General features: G+C 39.2%; 1 protein-coding gene across 1 annotated transcript in view; it reads right to left on the bottom strand.

Annotated features, from left to right (window-relative positions):
- The window catches only part of ALKAL1 (ALK and LTK ligand 1), a 44,836-nt gene that overhangs the window by 3,915 nt on the left and 17,041 nt on the right, over window positions 1–23,880 (bottom strand). The window contains exons 2-4 of the mRNA XM_074985797.1: window positions 11,066–11,119; window positions 1,890–1,970; window positions 397–473 (exon numbers count right to left, since the gene is read on the bottom strand). Coding sequence (XP_074841898.1) covers window positions 409–473; window positions 1,890–1,970; window positions 11,066–11,119 — 200 coding nt within the window. The 3' untranslated portion in view covers window positions 397–408. The remainder of the gene's footprint in view (window positions 1–396; window positions 474–1,889; window positions 1,971–11,065; window positions 11,120–23,880) is intronic.

Raw genomic sequence — 23,880 nt, 5'->3', positions numbered from 1 at the left:
CTATTTCCAGGTTCCTTCTTACATAGTTCCATGGAAGGCATTTCAGACATAGTTATTTAGTGCCAGAAACTTCCTATGAAGTCACAAGATAATGTAAGAATACTACATTGGCACATGCATAAGAAATGCAGTTTGCATCTGTACAAGTTACAGTGGGGAGGTCTAGGTTGGATATTTGGAGAAATTATTTCACTAGGAGCATGGTGAAGCCCTGGAATGCATTACATAGAGAGGTGGTGTAATCTCCATCCCTAAAGGTTTTTAAGTCACAGCACATTAATACCAAAGCAGCAGGTTATAAATACTATCACCTTTTATGGATAATAAGTGAAAAGTAGCAAACAATGATTAGGTCATAGAGTAAATAAGGATCTTATGAAGAAAAAAGATACTTACACAGCAAACTTTCTATGGTTGTGTACACAAAGGGCTCATTGCCAGCCTCGTTAGTAATCTTGCACACCTTTTGTAATCTATAAAATAAAACCGCCCACAATAATAATGAATGATCAAATTACCATATATTCTGGTTAAATAATACCAATATTCAGAGTGGAAACCAGGTTTATGCAGGGAAACATTTTTGTTAGAAGGACATGAAATTATTTGTGTTGGTAGCAAACTGATAACAGTAGCTTACTACTACTTTGCTTTTCACACACACACGCGTGTGCACACACACACACTGTATTAAAGAATAAGGGAGATTGAGTAAGGAGCAAAAGACATAATCTACGTAACAGGAAGGAATCACATGGCCCTGTGAATGCAAATAATTGTATTTAATAAACATGCGCACATACAGGACTCCTACTCTGGAAGACTTCTGGTGTCTTATGAAACACAGAAGATAGTGAGGGCATAAACTAATTAAAAGAATATTACTCAATTCCTAAATAACTAATTTAAGGACTATTACTCAATTACTAAAAGAAAGAATTAACTATTTATTCTTATGGGATCAGACCTAATTTCTATGTTCCTAAGTCTATTCAGCATAAAATTTTGGAGAACTAAGGCCTTATATTACTCAATTGAGTCAAAACTTTGCTTCTCCCCTGAAGTTAATGGACTTGCACCAGAGTTAAAACTGATAAAGATGAGAGAGAAATCAGGGATGCCCAAGCTCTGCACCCCATCCGCAAGCAGAACTGACTCTCACTCAGCAGGAGAACAGCTGATTTATTAACCAACAGGACGAAGTGTCATACAGAGGAGTCAGTACAACAATCAGAGACAGTCAGTCCAATCCATGTTGGGGAGAAAAGGCCACAAGGGGCCCCTGGAGCCAGGGCCTTGCCCCCTCCTTTGTCACTCTCTCTCCTAGCCCAGACTAACTGCTTCCCAACTCCCAGTTCCAATTCAAAGCCCTCAGACTGCACCTGCCTCTTTGTCTGCAGTCCAGACGTGTCACCTGGTTGCCTCGGTTACCCTCAGCAGGAGCCCCACACCCCATACATACACACATATCTCCCACTACATCACACACCGGAATAAGACCCCCTTGTATAAGTGAAGGCTATGATCAAGTGGTAGCATGGCAGACATGTAGGCTTGGTGTATGCTGAAAAGTTATATCAACATAGTTATGTTGTTCTGAGGTTTGCAAAAATCACCTCCCAACTGATGTAGCTATGCCAACATAACCCCTAAGGTAGACACAACTATGTTAACAGAAAAGGCCTTCCATCAATACAGCTACTTCATCTGGGCAGGTGATTCCCACACCAACAGAACCCATTTGTCTGTTGGTGTCAGCAGCATCTATCCCACGGAGATGTGCTGGCATAGTCTTCTAGTACAGACATACCCTCAGGAGGCAAAACAAGCATATTTATAAATGGACAAGCACTGCGGTTCAAGCTGAAATAATTTAATCTGTTACTTACAAGCTGGTGTTGAACAGTCCCTTGTGTTGTGATAGAGGCGATGGAAGTGCTTGCTACACTCAGCTGAGAATGAGACTGGCCCTGTTAGATAACAAACAGCAGTTAACAACAAAAGGAAATGTCTGAGCATGCCAAAATCTGTCTGATCGCTGGTTCACATGTAGATAAATCCCCCTGCTCCAGCATTCTTCTTGATGAAATAAAATCTTCAGAAACAGATCCATTTGCCCAAGCCTTAATGCACTGAAGAAAGCAAGTCTGAGCCATCCCACAACTGCTGCTGTTTTACAGCCTTAATATAATTATACTTAATCTGTTAATACAATTTAAATAATTACATTGTAATCTGATTATTATGCCACAAGATAACAGAAAGGGATCTACATATAAGTTGTTATGCAGGTGGTGGGAAATTTTAAATTCCAAAATCAATATGTTTTTATGAGTAAATTTCCCTGCTTCACTTTTGTTTTCTATTTAATACACTATCCCTTAAATCATGGCACTGAAGTGCTACCATACATTCTTTCATGCTACATCTATACACGCTAATGAGACACTGCTGTGAATATTCCAAACCTCATTTGCATAATGGCAGCCACTTAAAGTGTTGGAAGTGTAAGCTAGCTGTGTAGACGGGGTTCCTTTGAAAGGAAGCCCTGATTTTGAAAGCATCCTTCTTCCAATTTTTTCATATCCTTCATATTATTCATATCAGCACCTCATTAGCTTTTTCGACCCGCTTCATTTACATGTCCCTTCTAAAAGGGAGGGGCATGTGTAGGCGTAGCCTCACTGATTATGATCATCATCTATATGATGGGAAAAATATTCTTTGAAACTGATACAGCATTTTTGTTCTTGAAGTCTCAGAAATGAGTCCAAAGCTAACTCTAAAATTTCTAGTAAAGTGACAAAATACTGTGCAGCTGCCACAAAGCCCTCTTAGCTCACAAACAGTAATCTGACACACAGGGAACAAATATGATGTATTTTATTGTTTGCCTGATATAATTTTTATCTCTATAGAGGCAATATTTTGAAAAAATAAAGTTTCCAAGACCAGAAAAGCTAAAGTAATTAGATTACAGCTTTAATATGGTCTAGATTCCACATGAAGACTTTGATTTTGTTCAGGAATTGTTCTATCAATTGTTTTAATGAGATAGGGCCCAGTTCTGTAAGTTTCTAAGTGCCTGTTACAAAGTGCTATGCATCCTCAACTGCCCAGTACGTTTCAGAGTCAGGCCCAAAGAAAAGTAAGTGTTTTGCCTCTGCAATTTTGGATCCACAGTACGTTCTTAGCTGTGCTTTCTTGTCTGGGCATATGGTCGGTGTCTTTTGTTTGCATGCCACAAATATGCAGAAACCAACGAGCACTTCAGAACTTGTGAGAGTTACAGAAAGACAGTCAAAATATCCTAGGAGAAGAGTAGAAAATAGGCCAGGAAGTCACATAAAAGAGACAGAAGAACCTGGAAAAATGATTCTCCCCACATGAGAAGAACCAAATCCTTTAAAATGGATTATGTTGTTAAAGGCAACGTCTGGGGCTGGGGCTACACCGACCTGTTCTCTGGCCAGCTTCATGCTAATGAGCAGTCTCGCAACTGCAAATGGCTGCTCATTAAACAGGCTGTGTAGACCTACTTCTGCTGGCTAAAAGCCCCTCTATCGCCAACTCCTTATACAGAAGCAGGTCTACACAGCCTGTCTAATGCCAGCAGCAGCCTCTGCTGGCAGGGAGATCTCATGTGGCTGTGCTAATTATCCACAGGATTAAGCTAATGAGCAGCCATTTACAATTTTGAGACTGCTCATTAGCATGAAGCTTCTGGGAGAACAGGTCGGTGTAATCCTAGCCAAGGGCTTTAAATTAAACCCTTATTTTGTTTAATAGGGAGTAGGTGAGTGATTTATGCAGGACCACAGCAGAAGAGAGGAGGTAAAGAGGTGTATATTCTCCCCAATCCTTTCAGTGCATGTTGATGTCCTGGCAAACACTTTCAGAGAAATAAACAGTGAAACCAACATCTGCTGAATTTTCACTGCATGGAACTACTGTGTAGATCAAAGTAGTAGAGATACTGATCTAGAAGATAAAATAGGTAGTATGAAATCCCAGAGGAACAAAAATGAACTTTTGCTATAATCTAACCTTTTTAAAAACATCTTCATTTTCCAGTTCTGCTAATGCATTAAATGAGAAAAACAAGCCATGGAACCAAAAAAGACTGCAAAAAAGGATGTAGCCCACTGTGAACAGGCAACAGATGCATTGGGAAGCCTGCTGCAAAAAAAGCCAAGGGGAAAAAATATACTTAAATACACAGTGGCTTCCAGAAGCTTTGAACACATTCACTGAGGATGATCTATCGCAGCGTTGTCAACCAGGGGCATGTGTACCCCTGAGGGTATGCAGAGCTCTTCCAGAGGGCACATTTAACTCAGTGTTTCTCAACCTTTTTTATGAATTAAAAAATTGGACTCATTTTATGTTCATCCTTTTTTTATTTATCCTTTTCGCACAATCATAAGTTCGATGACAAGTTTATGACCTATAGGGAATTTCTTTCCACCAACCAGTTACTTAAACAAATGTGTTTCAGTGGTAGAAAAATAATGTTGTGTATGAAAATTGTAGGTACTGGGTGTATTTTATTAAAAAGTTGAGAAATGCTGATCTAGCCTACAAAAAAGGAGTGCATGAGCTATCTACTGTACAAAAATACAGTACATTACCCTACAAACTGAAATGCTATTTATTATATCTGACAGATGGGCTGGTTAAAATACATCAGGTGGAAAGGAAGAAAAATTACATCTATACATTTAAAAACGATCTCTCACTGTAAAGCACCATGGTACCTAAAAGCTACAATATCCTACACTCCAGTTTTAGACTCACAGCCCTGATGAAATACTAGAAGCTATTCATTCTCAAGCTCCCCACTGTTGTGAGAGCAAAGTCCCCATTACTGAAGCTGGCAATGCTGACCAACATGAAAGCATGATATGCATGTGTTGGCAATCTTCAGTTACAAATAAGCTTCTTGAAAGTGATACAAAGCAACACTTTCCAGTTGGAAGCTGGAGGTGGATGCCATTTTTGATGTGTGAGCAAGTAACTAGTCTCATCCAAGAATATATAATTTCAAAAGATCATACACATCTATGAAAGAGATGAAAGGAATAAGAGCAAGTTTTGGAATGAAAGAACATCTGTTTTCCTATATAGATATAGATATAGCTATATCTTTTCTTTGCCATCCATAAATGTTAATTTTGTTGTTAATTTTATTTCTAGTCTACAGAACAGTGTGTCAGTTTAGCTTGTCAGGTTGAGTAGCTTTATGACTCACAGTATCCTTCATGCTTATTATTCAGCATTAAAATTGAGCATAATCTCTTCACATATTTTATATATAGAATAATTTTCTTAATTCGAAAGCATACAGATTATAAAAAAATGTTGATTTTTCTCCATCTTGCCTCCAATTTAGTATGTTAGCAAAACACACAATGACTATATCTGTGTAATTACTCCTCTTATTTAGAAGAAATATAAACTGGAGTAATGAGGTGAAATTAAGATACTGAAAAATTAGGCTATATGGCAAGGCAAATTTACTGATGGTGAGACTGACTGAAATTGTGAAATGGTTTTTCAAGGGAAGTGGCCCCATCCCTTCAGATATATAAAATATGCCATAGGGAATTACCTGGGCTGAAAAGAGAATAGACTATGTAAGCTACAAACTGGTTCTGCTTTCCCTATTCATACTAGGCATTCTTACTGAGGTAAATAGTCTTACTGCTTTCAATGGGACTACTCATATGGAAAAAGAGTCTTATGATTAAGGGCTTCAGGACCAAGGCCTTATTTAGGGTTGGGTTTTTTTTTTCCGTCACTAACGTCTGTACTCTGGTCATATGTTCTGTAGTATTCATGGATGTTTATCACTCTCCTTTTGGCCAAAGTACTCTATTTTAGGTATTATTCTATTCTATCTGGCTACATCCACACTACAGCAATCTGTCAACAGAAGTAACTGTTGGAAGAGATCTACTGGAAAAACATCTGTCGACAGATTGCGTCTACACATAAAAACAGATGGAAAGAGTAATCCAGTCTGTTGACAGACAGCAGCCAGTCTGCCCACCCCTCTATCAACAGAACAGCTGACTGGAGGTTCTTTAAGCAGGGACTCCTGGAGAACTGGAAGCCCAATCTGTCAACAAAAAGGCCCCAGAGCATCTACACTGGACTTTTGTCAACAGAACTCTGTTGACGGAAGCATTATTCCTCAATGCAGAGGCCGCATCTACGTGGGCAGCTTCTGTCAACAAAACTGGGCTTTTGTCAACAAAATTCACCAAGCATCTACACAGTTAAAGCGCTCTACCAATAGTTTGTCAGCATAACTCAGCTGTTCAGTTGGCAGCATTATCCCTGTTCCTGATCAAGTATAACACCTCTGATGACAGTGTTTTGTCAGCAGGGTGCCCATATAGACACTTCTGTCAACAGAGAGGGATTTCAGTTCCCCAGTCAGCCCTGTTTACAGAACTTTCGGTCAGCCATTCTGTCAAGAGTGGGCAGGGTATTCTGGCTGCTCTCTGTTGGCACACCAGCTTGCTCTTTCGATCTGGTTTTTTGTGTAGACGTTATCTGTCAACAGAGGTATTGCCGAGGTTTTTCTGTCAACGCTGACTTCTCTTGATAGAGTCTGTCCATGTAGACGTGGCCAGAGAGGGATAACGCTGTCAGGAAAAATACTCTGTTTCATCAAAACTCTGTCGCCAAAACACATTTTGTGTGTAGACTTTCAAAGAGTTTTGTCGACAGAATCCTGTAGTGTAGATGTGGCCTACAAGCTCTTGTATTGTACCCACTGCAGTATCTGAGTAGTCAAATAATATGACTAACATCAGCCAAGTAACATTTTCTTTTTCAACACCCCAAAAGAGAAGTCTTATGTTTTTAATTGTTGTTTTAAAGTAAACAGAAAAGTGTACTAGGTACTGCTAAAGAGGACAGCATAGTTACAGCCTTTTGCTGCTGGTGGTTTTGTGTTTGTTTATTTGTTTATGGTTTTTTAACTTGTAATGGGCAGTGGTAAGGGCTGTAGTTACTCTCCGTTCCTTCAAGAGTGAAGTCTAAAATTACGGACCAAGTAGTAAAAACTCCTTCTCTCTTCATACGCAGGCTTGACTTGAAGTAGACAATTGCAGCATTCCTGAGATGACTCAAAAGTGACAGAGATTCCACAGGGTGAGAAAATCCTTTATGTAACCTGAGCCTTGTCATTCAGAACCTTTAAAAATATGAACCTGGACCCAATAGCTACGCCAGGCCCCTTTCCAAGGTGTGGGGCGGGGTCAGGTCAGACATCCCTCAGTGAGCCCTCACCCGCCACCAAGCCCTCAGAACCACCCAGAGCAATGTCACAGGGAGCTCCAGGGATGATTTAAAGGGCCCGGTGCTTCAGACACTACCACTGCTATAATACCAGCATCCAGGAGCCCTAGGCCCTTTTGAATCACCAGGCTCCAGACCAATTGTCCCCTTCCCCATCCCTCATCAGTGGGTCTGCCACAACTTATATATGACCTGTTATTTCTATAAGGAACTAATGAAGTACAGGATTACGTGCTGGTTTCAGTCTGTATTTCTGAGGTGTGCTACTACATTCCACACCATTTATAATATTATCAGGCCTCATATGTTTTTAAGTCCAGACAGATGGACCTAAAAAAATCCATTTAGGAAATTCCAGGGTTTGCATGAGCAAAGCTATTCCTTTACTGGTTTCTAAGACATCAAGAAGCAGCTGCAGCATCGCAAAAATCCACAGTCATCAAGAACTCTAGAAAGACCCTTGAACTGTGCTTAGTTTGGAGATTTGTGGACATTTGTCCCTGTGAGCAGGGGCCAGCACTGGGGTACCAAGCTCTGTGAAGCATAACCCTCTGCCTCCAAGGATCACTTTGAAATATCCAGTAAAAATATATTGAAAACCAATTTTTATTTTTAAAGAAATCTCACAATCATGTAGAAAAAAGTCAGAGGCAAAGTTACAGAGATATAAGAAAGAGTTACAAGGACATGCTGAATGGTTCGGGAATATGCTGCTGAATATGCCTCTACTCCATTGGCAGAAAAATTTCAGAATCAGATGACCTTTGAACAGATGGAAGTGGATTTCCATTGAAAAAGGGTAGACTTTGGCATAGAGAAACAAAATAAAATAAAACTAAATTGTTTTATTAAACTAATCCCTGAACATGATGAAGGAAGCTTGAAATGACTGAAAGCTTAACCTAGGTCTACACTAGCCTCGTAGATCAACCCACTCAGGGTTGATCTTCCAGGGTTTAATTTCATGCGTCTAGTATGGATGTGTGAAATTGATCTCTGAGGGGTAGCAGTTAATCCCTGTACACCTCACAAGACACAAGGAGTAAGGGGTGTCAATGGGAGAAACTCTCTCATCAACATTCCCCAGCATAGACAGACAAGTTAGCCAAGCGCAGATGTGTTGAGTTGAGCTACACAGTTACCATAGCTAGAATTGCATATCTGTGGTCGACTTACTTTGCCTAGTGTAGACATAGCCTTAGAGGGGTGAAAGAGAAGAGGAAGAGGGATAGAAGAGAGGAGATTTCTGCTTCTGCTTCCGCTTTATTTATAATTAAAAAAAAAATCACTTGATGTTTATATAACTATTTTGGGCATATGCATTTTAAGTCTTTCAGTCCTTCTTTTCTTATTTGCTCCTTTCTCGACAAGCAATACCTATAGTACACCAAGGGAACTCATTTCTCAGAAGCCAGAATACTTGAACAACTCAAGCGACATTGGATGTTTAAACTGCTGGAGGCAGGCCCTGTCCAGGAGGGGTAGAATTGTAATCTGAGTCCACTAGATCTTTCAGCAAAGAGGTTGATACAGGTTCATAGCTTAAGAACAATTAAGGAAGAATTAAGAAAAGGAGATGTGGTTATCAGCCAAATGTACATTTTTCTATTAGCTCCACAAAAATCCTATGAGAACAGCTGGATTCCTGTGCACAGACTCTGCCTCTTTCTGCCTCCATGCACCCCGTCCCCACATGGCACGCCACAGAGAAGCAGAGCAAGTATGCTTGCCAAGTGAGCTCTGCGTTTCCATGCTCCTGCTGCCATGGGGAGTGCAGGGGTGCCCAGCTGCTGCTGCCACCCCACACTAGGCCCAACCATAATTTTGGGGGGATGGGGTACCATGGAGGGGAAAGGGGCAGGTTGGTGGCAGGAAGGGGCAGATTTTGGGACACAGGAATGGACAGCTCTTCTCCTCCCCCAACTCCTCTGTTCAGCAACAGCCCACAAGCCATGAGTTTCCGATTCCTGTTTTACACCATCTTAGTTGCACTTGGGAATCACAGAATTTTGAATCTCATTGTGTTTCTCTTTGTCTCTTGCTCCTGCTTTTCACCATCTTTCTCTCATACTCCCAGTTCATCTTACTGCCCCTCTGTATCCTTCTGTCACCTAATATAAGCATTTTCCACTTTGGCTGGAGCTGCAGCTCAATCCTCTCATAACTAGGGTCATATCTCCTGCTCCACCTTACCCTCCAGGATCTCCTCATCTCTGTCCTCTCCAGCCCCTTATTTGCTTTTCTTCCTTGTTCTAAGCTGCCTTTTTTTCTCCTCCCAACAGGCCTGGGCGTCTCTCCAACTGTTTCCTTTGTATGTGGTTGCTATTTCCCCTCCAACAGCCTATTTATCTAGTTCCCAAGTCTACCCTGCCTAACAATATTCAGGAGCTTTCTTCTACAGGTCTCTCTCTCCATCACCACTCCGCTGGTATTCTCCTATCCCTTAATTACTGAGCATTTATGGAGATGGGGAGGAAATGGGAATCAGGAGTGAAGAAGACAGAAGCATCTTGTTCTCAAGAAATTCTTATCGCTGTTTACATTCAGAGGGCCCAGTATCTTCCACTGAGGTTATGGAACACAGTCTCAAAAGAAGCTTCATTCCAGAGTACGAGATGGCATTAGCTTAACTTTGATATTGAAACAAGAGTTTGATTTTAACCATTTTTAACATATACATTTTAAACAATGAATAATTCTTATAACTTTTGTTTGAGCTAATTAACCTTTTTAATTTCCTAAATGTCCACTTATTTTTGTTCTGTAAAATAAACTTTGCTATTTCTACATGAATCATGATCCCGTGTGTGACTGAGCATGATAAGAATTGAGATATGGGCACTTCACCTTTAGGGTGATGAATGGCATTGAATTGCCTATAAATAAGATTGGCAGAAATCAATTTTTAAGTAATTTCAATTAATAATATTGCTGTTTATTTGCAAGCATATTTTAAGATTTATATTTATTTAAATGTTCAAATTTATTCAAAGTTGTGGAGGATTAACAAGTATATAAAGACAGCAGGCAGAAATTCAGAAAAAAATAAGCTTTATAATATGTTAAAATACAAATTGTCAGCAACACATGTCAAAAGTCATAACTTAAATCAACAAACCAGCCTACTTCAGAAGTCTACATCACTGTATTTAGATTCTAACAAGTTCTCAGGTAGGCATTTTACTTTGCCTATCAACAATTCAACTGTCATGAATACAAGTATTTTAACATCAGTTTGTTTGAATAGTGAAATTGATGCTTACTAACATTTAATCAATAAAAAATAATCTTTTGAGCCTCATTGAGGCTTGAATGATAAATGTAGCCCAGAAATAACCATAATACCAATGAAACTAGAAATACAACATGATGGTAGCTCTGACATAACTTTATGGTCAAGGACAGAATAGAGGTAAAATTAGAGATGAACTCAAGGCGACTTTTTAAAATATTATCAAAAGAAAGCAGATGTGATTTATGTTCTCAAGACTGAAAATTGCAATCTGATTTTAGATAGGTAGATAGATAGATATTTTCAGCTTACTAATAGCAGTGACAAGCTGTTCAGTCAAATCCAGTGAGATATGGGGAATTCACTCCCTTAGTCTCTTTTGACATTTCTAGCCTTAATTTAATTTCATAAATGTTAAATTCAGAGTAAGTCAATGAGTATTATATTAACTATACAATTAGTTATTCATGCTTGCTTGGAGTGTAATTATGTACATGAATAAAAGCAAACAGTTGTCCTTACCTGTAAAATGTTTTATGAACTTGTCTTTTAAATTGGAATCTCTTGGAAATATTTCTGAAGAAAAAAATTATAAAGATGTTACTTTTATTACAACAAGCAAATATGCTGTACATGCACACAATAACCTCCCATATTAGTAAGCATTTCCAGTTTTGTAGATATGGTAGTCTATTCAACTAGCTTTCATATCTTTCCAAATACTTCATAGGTTGATAGATTAATGCCAAAAGGGACCATTACAATCTTCTAGAATGATCTGCATAAAGCAGGACACAGAATTTCACTCAGTAAATCCTGTATGAATTAAAACCACATATTTTGGTTGAGCTAAACCATATTTTTTGGAAAGACAACAACAGGAACACTGTGCTAAACCATAAGTACTCAGGTATCCCAGTGACGGGAGCCATATTAAAAAAAAAACACTAGATAGATGCAAGCCAGATAGAGTGTCTTGTAAACCTAGAACTTGCAGCTTCAGAGAAAAGGTAAAACACTCCATAATGCACCTAGGCCATATTGTAGAACTGGAAGGGACCATGAAAGGTCATCAAGTCCAGTACTCTGCACTTACAGCAGGACCGATCATGATCCCTGACATGTTTTTTTTTTTTAAATCTAGCCTGTCCCAGATCCTTGAAAGCCCCTCCCCACTCCCTCTCCCCAGGATTGGGCTAACAGTCCCTCACTGAGAATGATGATATTCTACCTACTAAGCTATCCCTACCCTAATTAAATAATTCAGTTTATTATTTATTCCATAGTTAAATTTCCATTAATGTAAATGAAGTGTTCCCATTGACATCAGCAAGAATTAGAAGGATAGTTCTGTGGTTAAAGAAGAAGATGGGACTTCAGGGAAGTTAGGTTTTTCCTTAGCTCTACCCCACAGAGTTTGTGCATAGGTGGCTGAGAGACCCACTTTGCCTCTGCCTCCAGTCTCACTCTTTGTCTTGTCTAGATGCATGGTGAGCTCAGAGGGTCAGGAATTATCTACTCTCTCTAAATTGTGTCTATCATAATGGGGCTGTGGCCTTGGTTTGGCCTCTGTGTGTTACTTTAATATAGATAATAAATAACAATAATAACTGTGGCTAAGGCACTGAACTAAGATTCCTGACATTGGATTCCAATTCCCAGCTCTGCTACAGACTTTCCTGGGTGATGTGGACAAGTTATTTAATTTTGTTGCACCTCAGTTTTCCATATGCAAAATGAACAGATATACTTTTCTTTTGTGAGAGCAAATTGGTTAATGTTGTTGGGGTGCCCAGATATTTACCATAGCAATGAGCCACCTTAGTAACCAAATTACATTATTTTTCTCAACCAAAAAAAAAAGAAAAAAACTCCACCTTCTATATTCACTGCACCATTGCTGAATCCTCAGAAATATATATGCATCATAAACAGTGGATTAGCATCACAGTGATTTTGCTACTTTAACTATATTCAATACTTAGCTGATGCTGGTATATTTATTTATTTGTTCGTTTGTTTGTTTGTTTATTTTTGGAATTACTTTCCATGTATAAAACACTCTGGTATTTTGAAATATCTACTGTAGGACAAAAGATCTATCTGAAGTTTTCCAGAATAGGTTTTTCCCTTATGTCTTAAGTTGTACTCCATTATCCTCTTCCTACAACAAAACAAGTGACCCCATGTTCACTGTCTACATTCCAAGGTCTGGTTCATAGAACATACACTGTACAAGCCTCTGAATGAGAATTACTGTAGAACATTTTCTTTTGCAAATTTTGTGCAAGTGGTCTTAAGTAAATTATTAATGACTCAGAAAGCAAGGGGCATTTCACTTGGGTTATATGTCCAAAAATTGTCATATACAGCTGCTTTGTTTCATCCTATTTCCTTACTTCCCAGGCAAAATGCCCAAAAAGGTGGGTTTGATTTTGTGGTTCTGTTGAAGCCAAATTAATTCCATTGCTAAGAAATAATTTGGACCAGGTCCTCTTCTAGTGTGTCAGTAGTATTTTTTTATATTAGTTTAGTTCAGTGGCACCCAGACATTGCATAACTGAGAGCAGCAATGAGAACTTATCAGGAGCTCAATGGATACACCAACCTTACCTATAAAGGAACATACAGTAAACTCTTTCATATCCTGCAACCCCTGGACTGGGAGATTGCCGGATAGTCATATATTCTGGATAATAGAAAGGTGTACTCATAACACTAAAGAAAAACAAGATTAGATATTAAGAAACAAAGAAAAATGTATGCAGAGTACTTTATTTACCAATGACAGTAGTAGTGTACATTGTAAACTTACACTGTATTTGCTGTATTTATTTGTATTTACTTTCACTATACTGTATTTATGGAAAATTTGCCTGTGGTTAAAATGCCCGTTATTTGAGAGTTCAAGATGATAGAATGCCAGATATGAAAGAGTTTACCGTATGGTTTTGTTTTGTTTTTTTGGATTTCACACAAGTTCCCAGAATAATCATGTCTATCCTTGAATCCCTCCATTGTCTCTGCTTACTCTTCTGGGAATAGAAATTGTACAAAAATATAAATTTACAAATATTTCTTTTTAAAAAGAATGTAATGTTTATAAGTCAAGTTTGGACTTATTTCCAAATAGATAGACCTAAAATTATTTACAACTATGGCATTTAAAGTTATTTTTTGTGTATTTTCCCGGCACCAGTATTAATTCCTTGGCTCTTCCCCTGTAGAAATTGATGCTCTGTCATCTCAAATCACATTTTTGTATGAAAATTACATGTATGCCATAAAGCCAAGCATTTTTCTTCAAAAGACTATTTCTACTCATGATACTCTTTATTATGTTGTATATGTTGCTGGTATTGCTTAACTAGAAAGAGGGGTGCAAGGAAGATTTTGCAATTTCTTATGCTTAATGTGGACTGAGCTTATTTGTGGTTTAGGAATAAACCTTTTAAATGGCCAAGAATCTGATCTGAAACATACCAGAACATGCTCAATAGGAAAATGCTGTAGAATTCTGTGTCACAATAGAAATTCCACATTCATTTGGATTGGGCTTTTCTTCACCAAAAACACTTCTAAGCTATGTCTACACTAGAGAGTTTTGTCAAATGGTATGCCCACTCTAAAAATGTGTTCTGTCAACATACTGTCAACAGCCTTCTACCTCTTCCCCATGAGGCAGAATGCCTTTCTCAAAATATTCTGTTGGCAAAAAAAGCCTTTTGGACTGTCCAGGGGAGCCCTCTGTCAATAGACAGGGCTTCTGGGCCACTGGGCAGCCCCATTTGCTGTGCTTCCAGTTGGCCATTCTATCAAGAGAGCGGCCAGGCAGTCCAGCCGCTCTCTGTCTACATAGTGGATCAACTGTGCAATCCACTTTTGTGCATGGCTGCAATCTGTCAGCAGAAGTTTTGTTGGAAGATATTGTTAAACAAATGTGTGTAAATAGAAGATGTTCAAATGGTAATAGCTATGACAAAGTATGTCCAATATAAGCTAGTTAGTCAAATCATTCACTGTGACAATTTAGAGGAAAATTTCCTCAGCCATTATTTTGGAAATCCTGAAGACCCTCTGGTGGTGACCAAAGGAAAAAGTGTAGTTCAGTCCTTGCTGGACTCTTCTCTCAGCCCTATATACCGAAACCAAGGTCTGATGTCATATTTTGGCCTTAAAAGTTCTAGCAGGATATTATTTGTTGTGGGAGCTGTCATCTTTTCAGATGCTCACTCAACAGCTGTGAAGGTATGGAGCGCTTTACTTTGCCCAACAAATTAGTGTACAATGTGTTCAGGCCATATTGGCATCTTGCAATTCTAGGTTAGACCCCTTTTCACACTCATGCATTCCCTGCAGGCTGTTGCTAGGATTGTATCTGAGTTTGGTATTGTGAAATTATAGTTACATACTGGGAGCATTGTACTCTCATTGTACAGTGTTCACTTTACTTAATGATAGGGTCTACTTCACTCTGGGGAAGCCTGTTGCCCAGGATCCAACTCTGTAAAAGGGCTGAAACACTTCTCCTGGAGCAAATGTACATGTAAGTATACAGCTCCCTAAACTAATCCCAGACAATAGCTGTGAAATGGGGAAATATTCATCTCAACTGTCTCATTTAGTACTTGTAAATCAGTCCATTCATGTTGCTTCCCAAATATATTTCAGACTTTGTTCTGGTTTTGAGCTTCTCTCCTTCCTTTCACCAGAGACTTACATCTAAAACCTTGTTGCAGTTATTAAATTCATAGTTAACTTGGTGGGTTTCCTACTTCACACACACCTAGTATATACATCATTGAGTCCATCAGCCTCAGTGAAATATCTTTGTTTGTTTGTTTGTTCGTTTGTTCGTTCATTTCAGAGGAGGCATTGTATATCTCTTCTGTTAAGAACCATGCCTGACTCTCATTAAACGAAAATACTTATTTTGAGAGTATGGTATGTGTGTTATGTTTTATGGGTGATTAATAGGAAATGATTCAACACTCAGCAGGGATAATTTTACACCAAAAGAGGCTTTTCTTCTTGTGAGTAGTACAAATCTGTTTGAAATTCAGAACTGACAAAGCACAGCATTATAATGCAATGAAGATTTAAGGGACTTAACTAATGGTTTAGAAGTTTTTAAAGGTGGTCTATTACTCATGACACCACAAGTGAAAATTAATTGGCTGGTTTTATCTTGGTACATGACTCGAAATTAAGCAATAAAAACAAAACGAAAAAACACTGTCTGCCCAATAGACTATCATGAACTTACATACCACTGCCATCTACTGAACAGAATATGTCAGACGTGCTCCTGCATATCATTTCTCTCTGCTATCTGAGCAACTCAGGTGCTAGTTTAATTCACCAAGTAAAGGCCCCTGCTACGGACCTCCAAGTAAAAGCCTATTTAGGTGGGAATGAAATTTGTGAGTCAAGTGCAGTGACCAATTCACAATGAAGGATTTGTCTCGTTCATTTTCCTGTTCGACTTTTAAAATATCTTTGAACCCAGCACAAGACTGTTGGATTTATTTGCTCTACAACAGATCTCTATCCAGTATTTTTAATCTTTGGCTATGGCTACACTAGACGTACCTGTCAACCGATGTTTCTGTCAGAAGAGATTTTACAACAAAATATCTGTTGACGGAGTGTGGCCATACCTAAAGTAAATCAAAAGGGTGATCAGCACTGTTGACAAGAATGGCTGAACTGCCTAGCCTTTCTCTTGACAAAACAGGCCACCAGAAGCACGGCAGACAGGGCTGTTCAGTGTCCTGGTAGCCCTGTCTGTCAACATAAGACCCCCCACAGGATCCATGCCGCTCTTTTTTTTGACAAAGTCTGTCTACAAAAGTGCTCTTTATCATTTGGGAGAGGCAGAAAGTTGTCGGCAGAAGCCGTGAGTTTTGTCAACAGACTGTTGACAAAACACATTTTGTATGTGGACATGCAGCAAGTTTTGTCGACAAAACTCTGGTTTTGGTCAAAAAAATTCGCTGGTATAGACATAGCCTCTGTATACAGAATATTCAAAATGTAAACTGTAATACTTAATTGTGATTTGCCATTCAAGTTATATGGCATTCTTGCTGCTTCTTTATTGGATGAGTGTGTTTACATCCTGTCTATTGGTTTGTCAAAATTTTAAATTTTGCTTCTGGATATAGTCAAGCTAATGATTTTTGAAATTTACTTTTTGAGACTTTTTTTTGAGCAAAATTTTCTGATGTGCCTAGAAAGGGAGCCACAAAAGGGTATGGGAATGATCAAGAAAATTCTGTTCAAAATACTGAACTACACTAGATACCCAGTTCTGGTCAGAAGCTCTGTTTGAACACATACATACACAGAGTACAACAATGTCCTTATTCAGTAACTACAGCTAAATAACAGCACAGAACACAGAGAGCCAGGACTGGTGGCTGTAAACAAACTTTATGGGACCATGGGAAACTTGGCCACACTCATGATAAGTGATTATCTGGAGAACTAAAATCATGCCAGATTACAGATCTTGCCAGATGAGGGAGTGCTGGATTGGAGAGGTTCAACCTGTAATAATATCAGTCACTTAGGCTGCATCCACACTAGCAAGTTTTTTTTGGTGTTTTTTTTTGCTTGTTTATTTCTTTTTACAGAGAAGCTGGGCCTTTTTCAAAAGAGACCTGCAGAGGGTCTTCACACAAAATATGCTCTTTCAATGTGAAATCAAAAGAATGTGGTTCTTTTTCCAGCAGCCCTCTTCCACTTCAGGATCAGGAAGAGTGATCTTTTCAAAAGATTTTTTTTTTTCAAAAAGAAGTGTGTTTTGACCTCTCTATCAAAAGAGCAGATCAATTTTTTCAATCCACTTTTTTCTGTGTGGACATGCTCTTTTGAAAGAAGATTTTTCCGGAAGAGATCTTTGGGAAGCACTTCTTTCAAAGGAGCGCTGTAGTGTAGACGTACCCTGATTGATATGCATGCTGTATTTATACATAAATATCATCCTCATATACTTTCAGAGGTCATGCAAGAGGGTGCAGAGAGAGCACCAGTTTCGTCAGTCTTCACTCAGGATACTAGTGCCATTTTTATGCCATCAGAGTGGTATGCTAAGAATGTGCTGATAAAAGGAAAATACTTCTAACTTTACAATCAGTATCTTCTGATTGTCTGTGATCACATAACTGGAAATTGAAACTTATGTTCCTATTGCAATACATAGAATCATTCAAGTAATTATTAAAATCCCATATAATCAAACTCAACTGTTAAAATACTTTGTATGAAACCACACAATGACAAAGAAATACTCTGTTTTAGATGCTTAACTTATGGCTAAGTAATAAACAGCAAAGCATCTGTAGCAGTGGCTGCTGAAAAACAGTTCTGTAGTAGAGGATTTAGGGATTGATCCTTCTCCCTTTGACTTCAGTGGAAGCAAGAACAAGTCGCTAATCTGTGTGTAATTCAAATGATCTACTTAGCAAAACAATTAAGTCAGAGCTCTGACAGCTGATATTTATTTTAAGTTCATTGAGCCAGATTCTCTTCTTCACTCCGGCCCTTTTTTCTTTGCCCTGGTGGCACCAAAGACGTAATACCAGACGGGTCAATTGCCACCAGGTTGGAATAACCATCTTCTGTGTTATATTTCCTCCCTCTGGCCCCTTCAGCCCTGAGCACACAAAGAGAGCAGGATGAGAGCATTACTATACTCTGGCTATTCTCAGCTTTTGTCCTGGTCTCTTAAAACTTTAGAGTAGCCTTGAGACTGTTTTACACTCAGATGAAGCCAGAATACAACCAGGGAACTACAGAAGGCTCTTTTGGTGCAGCCCCTCAGCTCTGCACAGCAAGATAAAAGGTGCATCTGAGAATTTAAAACTTGTAACTGTGTATCCCCAACTCCAACAATTAAGAAGCTACCCCGTAAATGCACAACCAAAAGAATGTACACCTCTACTTTTTACCACCCATCCTTAGAAGATACTGAATTTGTCAGCAGCTGCTCAAGATACCAATCCCCGCATGGTAAGATTATGTCTTAACCCTTGTAAACAAACCTCCAAGTTTTCACTCATTCAGGAGCATTGAGAGGATCCTGAAAGTAGATTCAGTGTCATAGTTGACAATCAACATCCTAATCCCTCACCTCTGACAAAAATCCACAATTCAGTAGATGCAGCATATCAAAGGTATCCAAGGTTGACGCTGAAGTTTGGGAGCCAACAGAAAGAAGTTGGTTTAAAGGAAACAAAAAAATAGCCCACAATCTGCCTCATTCCCGGTATTTTCAAAAATTTTAATTTGACAAAGACTTGTGGAATTGAGTAATATGAAATCCTGGACTGTAGTTTAGAACTCTGCAGAGAAACTCATAAGTATGCCACAGAAAGCGTGTGAACTGTGCTAAGCATCAGTCCCTTAAGACAAGTAATTAGTCTTTTTTGTTTCCCTAATCATTCAAGACGGTATGCAGGCACAACAGAAAGAAACCAGGCCCCAGTCAAATATTGGAGGGAGGAATAACACCAAGAACTCTCTAGTTAGACAAAGAGAAGGGTGGAGCAAGGGGAGAAAAGTAAGTTTCACCTAGCTTTTAATGACCTTCTGAAGACAGGTGAACCTGGTCTTGAGCCACTGACTTGGCTACCACCTTTATCTAAACATTTCTGGCTGCCTAATAGACACTGTACTTGGGCAACTCCCATCCTTATTTATGGCCCACATGTTCCTCTTTACAGATGAGGGGTCATAGCCCACCTCAGGCTGGCTTAATTTATGCATTTTTTCTATATTGTTCACAGCTGCAATCACTGAATCCCTAATCAAACTATTTTATTCTCTGGGACACACACTGCTTCTCCAGGTAGAAGCCCAGCAAACTAAGCATATAACTACATGGGCCATGATCTCTCACTGGTCAAGGGATTCAATTCATTTACCTGTGAATTAATTAGCTGAGGAGATAAATAAAAAACATTAAAGAATAATAGTCAAAATACAATGGTGTCTTCTAATCCAGTGCTTTCTAATCTGCTTCTTTCTAATAATTAATTAATACTTGATTTGAAAAAAGTCTCAAACGCCAGCTTCTTCTTCCGCCTCAGACAACCACAATGAAATTATTAGTCTGTACTGACAAAGTGGTTTTTCTTTGAGCACAGAAAATAGCTATAGAAATGCTTATCAGTAATTCTTCTATGAAATCATAGTTGTGTGAATTCTAGCCTCTAGTAACATTTAGGTTTCACAACAACAAGAAGTCCTGTGGCACCTTATAGACTAACAGATTTATTGGAGCATAAGTTTCCGTGGGCAAAGAACTGCTTTGTTAGATGCAACTGTCTGCCCACAAATATTTCTAGAGTCTAGAATTCACACAACTATGATTTCATAGAAGAATTACTGATAAGCATTTCTATAGCTGTTTTCTGTGCTCAAAGACAAACCACTTTGTCGGTATAGACTAATAATTTCATTGTGGTTGTCTGAGGCTGAAGAAGGGCTTCTTGTTCTTTTTGCAGATGCAAAACTTGGTTACTCCTCCGATAATTGAGGTTTCCTGTAATATGATTTTTCTTTCTTTTCCATTGTAAGCTTCTGATTCCATCAATCAATTTTGCAGAAGAGTAAAATAAAACAGACTCGCTATGCGCACACACACACAAACACTTTTTTTTTTCATTTTATGCTAGGTTGGCCTTCCCAGAAGGAGAAGAACTCCAATAGAAGTAAGTCTAAATGCATGTTGTGTTCCAGGTTTTATGTTAAACAAATGAAGAAAAAATATTTTAGTGGCCATACTTTTTATCACGAGTCTGCATAATAGCAAACAATAAGTTTTAATGTAAGCATCATTTGAATGCCAGTTGAAATCTCCTTAGTAAACTATTCCTCTTCCACCTGTTTCAGTGTTGCAAATGCAGATGTATACTTGAAGAGCCCTCTTATCAAGTGTGTGCTTGTTTTCACATTTAAAAATGCATGAAGACAATGATATACATAAAGCTCAAATTAAGTTGAAAGCATGGTATTGTACTCATCTATTAGATGCTGTATAAATTGGAGCACTATCTGAGCACATAAGTGAGACATTTCAGTAAAAAGAGAGAACAGAATGCTGCTCTAGCTGTTTATGAGAATAAATAGTAGGCACACCTGACTGTAGAACAAAGATTATATATTACATTTTGAACAAACCCTGATTTACTATAAACATTCAATGCTTATGAAGCTTTAAAAGGACAAGTTATTTAAAGTAATGAAACATCTTAGGCTCCAGGTTACTTGCAATGTAGGTGGTAATGTTTTAACTTATTTGACATTTCCCATGCTTATTTTAGAAATGTTTCTGTTTCTTCTTTGAATTAGAATAATAATGGTGCAGATAGAGTAATTAGTAATCCAGACTGAATAGCTAAATAAAGGACATACCAGTCTATAAGGAATCCTTGTATTTAAAACTTAGAGACAGATTCTCAATTATACATTTAGAGTGATCTAAAAGTGAATACAAATTACATTTATGCCCATGTTAAGGACACTTTCCACAGCCAGAGTAGCATAAAGAGGCCTCTCTATAAATAAGAATTAGACTCAAAGTATTTGCTTATCCAGTGTGTTAAGTCCAAAAGAATTAGTAACAGCCATGACTATTATCCACTCACTTGTACTCAACCAATAAAAATGTTGCTTCTCATTCAGCCACTTTGCCCCACATCACTGGGACAAAGCATCCTTTAAAGTCATCAGGGTCAACCACAGGAAGATCAACTCAGTAGATCAGTAGTTGGGGCATGGCAGAGAAAAGGCAGCAGGGGTCAGGGATTCCTTAAACCTTGTTGACCCTAGCTGCTCAATCATCCCTTTACAATCTTTGGCAATCAGAGTACACAATCAACATTCCAGCATAAAGCTAGCCTAGTACCAGCTGCAGCATGCAGTTCTTGGCACAAACTAAAGCTCAGGACCATTAATCTCAGCTCAAGCTACAAGGCTGTAAGCATGCAATGTAACTCCCAAGAGCAGAAGCTCTAATAATAATAATAAAATAATAATAATAATAATAAAGATTTTATTAACAGTGTGTTTAAGGCTTCAGTTAGATACATTCATAAGGTAAAGAAATATAGAACTACGGCTTCTTCCATGGGGCATTTGACTAGAAATTCATCCGTCTACACAAATACCACACAACTGACATGCCAAAATTATAGGAAGAAAGATGGCATGCTAGAATGAGGATTAGCCTTAGGAACAGCAATGCCGTATGGCATGATCTCCATACATGGTAAATAAAACACTGGTTTTCTGGACAAACTCCTCCTCCACACTTTGGGAGATGAGAAAGACGGAATTAATTACTGCATGGCTTCTGAAAAGATGTTGTTATTGAGGTGAAGTAGGAGAACAAATGGGCAACCCAAAAAGATGTTAGCTTCTGCCAGGTAGACATCCAGTTTCCCCACAGACTCTGGCATTGGGGGGCTGCAGACCTCTCCTTTGAGAGCAAAATAGTTTTCAAATTCATTGTAAGTTTTCTGTGGAAAGAACATTACCTTTTTGTAAGCAGTAATTATTGAAAATATTTACTTTACCAATAGTGATATTCATGATTTTTACGGTCTAATCTGGGATATGGAAAACCATAGTTCTGTTGCCTAATCTACTCCAGAACTGGCAAGTCACTTTCTGTATTTGCTTTGGATCCCTAGGGGCAAAATGGGGAAAACCTCCCCTAACTCCCAACAATGCTGTAAAAATAAGTCCATTAATATTATGAGGTATTCATAGACTATGGTATTGGAGGTCATATATGAACATAGGAAAGGTAAACCAAAGGGGTAAAATGTGCAAACTTGTTTAAATGGACCAAAATTCGGGAAGCAAAAAGTTTTGAACTTACTCAATCAAGTTAATCCTTTACAAATAAAAGCCACATAGGAGGCTCCCATTCTGTCAATGGGTTTTGTTATGCCATGCCTATCACCACTGTAATTTAGTGTGTGTTTGTGTGTGTGTGTGTGTGTGTGTGTACATACATAGGTGGGGAGAGAGGGCTGTACCAGTAATAGTATTATTACCCACAAAATCCTGGATTTTTCTAAGCAAGATAATGCTGACCTTGTTAGTATTATACTCAGTACTGTTTGTGGTATCACTTTCTGCCCCTACTGGGGATGAGAACCTGTTGTAGGAAGAAGTGAGGAGCCAGTGGGAAAACAAGAAGTAAGTGAGCAGCACAGCATCCCTGGATCTCATTGTAGATATGTCAGCCTTCCAGAGATTCTCTTGGATCTCAAGACATCCTCACAGTAGTACAGTAGTACTACGATGTATGTTAGGGTTCTGTTCTCATGTACCCTCACATAACTCAAATTGTGTGTAAATTGGGGTGGGATTTTTCCCTGGTGGAAGGTATGTTCTGCAGCCGGGGAAGCAGCAGGAGTACCTGGAACTCCTTTTGGAAGGTAATTCCTGGGTTGGGGGGCAGCAGTTAGGGAGGGTTTAGCCTGGTGGTGGGTTGGGGCCATGCGAAGGGGGCAGGGGTTAAGCCTGGGGTGGGTTAGGGCTGCAAGGTGAGGGGCGGGGGGTGGAGATGAGCCAGAGCCAAGTGCAGGAGAGGGGCAGTTGAACCAGGGTGGCAGGGCTTGAGCTACAGCCATGTGCAGGGGTGGCAAGCCAGGACATGGGGGTTTGAACTGGAGCCATGCGCAGGGGTGGTGAGCTGAAGCCGGAGCCAGGTGCAGGGGTGAGTGGTGAGCTGGAGCCACCCACAGGGGGTTTGAACCGGGGTGGTGGGATTGAGCTGGAGACGCAAGTGGGGTGGGGTTAGTTGGAGTCATGCTAAGGTGGGGAGTCAGCAGGGGGTTTGAAAGTGGGGGATGGGTGTGGTGAGCTGGAGCCCGAGCTGGGCGCAGGAGTTGGGGGTGAGCTGCAGCAGGGGTTGACCCGGGCTGCACAGGCTGGGGAGTTGAGCCAGGGAGGGCGGGGGGAGAGGAGGCGAGATTTTGAGTTGTGCTTAACTTGTGTTAATGCAAGTTAGGCATATGTCAATATCATGAATTTTGAGGGTTTACGGTATAGTTATACTGTACAGCTCACCGCTCTCTGGTGAAATAATGGCAAGATTTCATTCACAGAACTGACATTCTAGCAGCTCTGCTGTGGGTTTCCAAGATTTGGCCCTGAATCCTCAAGATTATATTTGGCCCAGAATACTCACGAATGGTATTGAAAAGGCTAATCACTGTGTGCATCTGGAAATGATACTTCAAAGTACCAAAGTGTATGGCCCGATGAAAGACTTATGCTTTACTTCTGAACATGTAGGAAGTGATTTGCCCAGC

The sequence above is a fragment of the Carettochelys insculpta genome, chromosome 2, assembly GCF_033958435.1.
Source record: "Carettochelys insculpta isolate YL-2023 chromosome 2, ASM3395843v1, whole genome shotgun sequence".
Taxonomy (NCBI): domain Eukaryota; kingdom Metazoa; phylum Chordata; order Testudines; family Carettochelyidae; genus Carettochelys; species Carettochelys insculpta.
This window is presented reverse-complemented; position numbering and strand designations above follow the sequence as displayed.